This window comes from Athene cunicularia (assembly GCF_003259725.1).
Source record: "Athene cunicularia isolate RWA chromosome 1 unlocalized genomic scaffold, athCun1 chr1_part1, whole genome shotgun sequence".
In the NCBI taxonomy this organism is placed as follows: domain Eukaryota; kingdom Metazoa; phylum Chordata; class Aves; order Strigiformes; family Strigidae; genus Athene; species Athene cunicularia.
In genome coordinates, this window is record NW_020799091.1 from 46,139,125 (window position 1) to 46,142,853 (window position 3,729).

General features: G+C 40.3%; 1 protein-coding gene across 1 annotated transcript; it reads right to left on the reverse strand.

The window, feature by feature from the left end:
• Positions 1–457: 457 nt before the first annotated feature.
• On the reverse strand, positions 458–3,685 carry SPRY2 (sprouty RTK signaling antagonist 2). Its single transcript, XM_026858386.1, has 2 exons — positions 3,333–3,685; positions 458–2,236 (listed from the first exon to the last, which is right to left on the reverse strand). The coding sequence occupies exon 2, from the start codon at positions 2,183–2,185 to the stop codon at positions 1,244–1,246; it is 942 nt and encodes a 313-aa protein (XP_026714187.1). The 5' UTR covers positions 2,186–2,236; positions 3,333–3,685; the 3' UTR covers positions 458–1,243.
• Between the last annotated feature and the right edge of the window lie 44 nt (positions 3,686–3,729).

Sequence of the window (3,729 nt, forward strand, 5' to 3'; positions counted from 1 at the left end):
TTAACAAATAATACTGCAAGCTTTTTGCACCGACTGTATTAATTTTCTTTTTTTTTTTTTCTCTTTCTCTCTAAGTAAAGCTGTACAAGCCTAACAATTTTTGTCAATGATTACTTATTTCCTATTTGAGGCACAAAAGCTCATCACTTATAGAATAGGTCAAGCTTTCAGTGCCTATTAGCCCTAGTCTGGAATGAATTAATACATTTTCCTATGTTCATTTTCCTTTTCTGTTGTAGGGACAGCATATGGGACATTTGTGCAAGGGAAGGAAGCACAAATCCCGCATTTTTTTCAAGTAAAGTAGTAAACAACAAAACAAATACAGTTAAAAATTCTGGCTTCGTTTTCATATTAAGACTCACTGTGACTATATCACTGTGAAATCTGCAATTAGAAGTACCAGTTTTCCCAACTCAAAACAATAAATGGGGGGAAAAAATGACAAGTAGCCCAGTTTAATTTCAAACGTTAATATATTTTCTATTTTATAGTGAACATATGCATCGTTCACCCCTTATTTGCAGCAACTATGACGTCCTCATAAAAAGGGGTGACATTTGTAAGATGCCTCTTAAAATAAATATTTCTTTTTATAAAATAATAAAACTTCAAATAAATATTCTTTACACTAAACAATATGTTGAAAAAATTAGAAAATAAAGGCTGAATTTTACTGTAACTGTACAATATACATGAAGTCCAAAGGGAAATCAGAGTCTTGTAATAGAAGGTTTCCGTAAGACAAAATACAATCTAAAAACATACTGATTGATTCACATTCTTCCGAATGTACAACATATTAGTATAATATTTTGTGACTGTGCCATGTCTTATGACACCACTTATTTTTCACAGTTGAAAATATTATTGTATATACAAAAATATAGCACATTATCTCTGGCAGAAAACAATGAAAAAAAGAAGTCATTTGCTAATTTACAAATTTTGCAAGTACTATTCACAAACAATACAGTTGTCTAGGAGTGTCTGTGTTGCTTTAGCTTATGCAATATGTGGGTCACAATGTACTGCATCCCTTATTTTTTTTTTCTGTATGCCACTAGCTGGATTCTAACAAGCGTATCAGTTAAGATGGCACACACAGAGAAAAGCATTTCACTGCAAACAGCAAAGTAGATCCCCAACCCTTCTACTACAGTGCCAAGACCATAGCTGCTTAGTTGGTTGCATACGTAGGTTAAAGTAATCCTTGTTACTTTAGTATTTCTGACTAGTGATGCTATGTTGGCTTTTCAAAGTTCCTGGGGGGGACACTGGGAACTTTGCAGCAAACGGTGTTGGTGTGTTTACAGCGGCACCCAGGCCGATTTACCCGGTCATAACAACCCTGGCACAACTTAAGGCAACCCTTGGCTGGTAGATAACACCACAAGCAAGGCAGAAAGAGGGACACCACGCCCATGGCGGACCATCTAGTGCAGCAGTGCGACTGGCTGCAGGAGCAGGGGTTGTCAGCACAGTTGTCCTCATCATCGTTAGAGCAGTGATAGAAGAGGCCCTTCACACAGCAAACGCAAGTCCCGTAATCAACCACGTTCTGGGCTGAGCAAAGACACTGCTTGTCACAGATCCAACATGATGGGAGGGTCCTTGGATAAGTGCACTCCTTACACTTACACTTCCCGCAGTCCTCACACCTGTAGCTGTGCGCTCCCAAGTCTTCCTTGCTCAGTGGCTTCAGCTCGCTTGACTTGAGCTCAGACTTGGGCTGCATTCGGACTATCCCGTCAGCAACTGGCCCCGAAGATGATCCTAGAAGTCTTTGTTCAGATGAATTACTGCTCGTACTTGTCCTTGTACTGCTCCGTGAACCTGTGCTGACTGTGCTGATGGATCGGGACAGAGGCGCCCGAGAAGAGGCATGTGTTTGCGTGTGCTGAATCCGGCTAAAATGACGATGCTCAGGCAAGCCATGGGGCCTTTCATTTTTGGGTTGGGTTGCTAGCCGAGGAGCAGACTTGATCCCTGGCCGTGGAGCCACTGTAGGTCCCTCTGTGTACTCATTCGTGTTTCGGATGGCTCTGATCTGGTCCAATGACAAGACGTGAACCTGCTGCATCAGGACATCCCGCAGGTCGGGCTCCCCGTGCGGTCTCCCACTGTCACGCCGAGCCTGTAGCAAGGCCTGCGACCCGCTGCCGTGCTGAGCTCTCGTCTCCATCAGTGCCCAGAAGCGTGCTCACCCCGGCAGGCTTAGAACACATCTGAAATCCTGGAGCAACAAAGAGAGGATTCACTATTGCAACACATCTCATGCTCTCTCCAGCAGCTTTTCAAGCCTGCAGGATCCCACAGCACCGCACACAATCAAGTAATGCATCAGCCATTAAAAAAAAGGAGTCACATCTGGGGCGGAGCGCAGGTGCCGGTCAGCTGAATGCACTTCCCTTGGCCTGTCCTGCCTACTCCTGTGGAGAGCTTAAAGAGATTCTGTTCTAGGTCCCTGCATCTTAACTTGTGGCTCTAGAAAGTCTAGGTATTGCGCCTGCTAACCAAGGCTTCCCAGGCCACCTTCTGGTTAGACCATGGCCTTTAAAGTGATTACATTTCAGCCACTTGGAGTAACTCTTCTTTTCACATCAGACTACTGAAAAGTTTATATTAAAAAAAAAAAAAAGCCTGCAAGTATTTAGTAAGTGTAATGTGACCTGCTGATGACAGACATATAATTCTCCAATTTTGTTTAAAACTGGATAATATTTTGGTAGGCTAGTCTCTTTACACATTAAACTTTACATGATGTAAATAGGAAATTTTAGTTTAATACCAATGGTCCCAAGAAAAACACTAAATAGCAATAAAATGTTTGAGGTTAGACATTAAATGAGTTAGTGCTACCAAAAACTTCAACAGCACAAGTAAAAATATCTCTCTCCAGTATTTTAGTGTGTGTCATACTTGTGTACACCGCTGCGATTGTTATTTTAAGGCTCAATACTACAAAAGCAATGCTACCACAGTTTTATTTTTTTTTAAACGTGTAAAAAATTCCATAGACTACATTTCAAATTGTAAATATTGCCAAGAGTGGCTTGTGGGACAGAGGCATGCATAATATAATCAAACAATGCCAGAATCCAAGAGTCTACTTGATTGTGAATATTACTTTAAAGGATCATTAACTACAAAGTAGAAACAGGGACTTTAAGAATTTAAATGGAAACCCAGTAAAAGACTCAGAAGATGAGAACTTGTAAATAACTAACTTCCACACTCAGATATGCAAAAGTTTCAAGTACTGCCCTCTAAATTAGTTAATATTTGTTTTGCCTTTATCATATCTTAAAGTGGTTCCAAAATCCAATTACCTATACAAAAATCCAGAACAGTATTTTACAATTAGAACGCAAGCAGGAACCAAGCTTCTTACAGGGACCACACAATGTCTCCAATTATACCTAGAAAGAGCACCATAGTGTTACTCTACACATCAGTTACCAACAATAATACTATACTGCAGTATAATAAAATATAGCCAAACAGTTTAACAATGAATATCTCAAGACACTGTCTTTATTCTAACAGCAGTGGAAAATATTTAACCTTTTAACTCTTGGCTCCCTCCCCTCAAGGGCTTTTTCTTTAAAAAAGGAATAAAAATCTAGCTTTTAAGAGTGAACACCTATTTTTAATATTGCCATATCCTGGCTTTGGACACTGAGTGTATATCATGGTATATTTTCACCCCGCCCCCCCCCCGGAAAA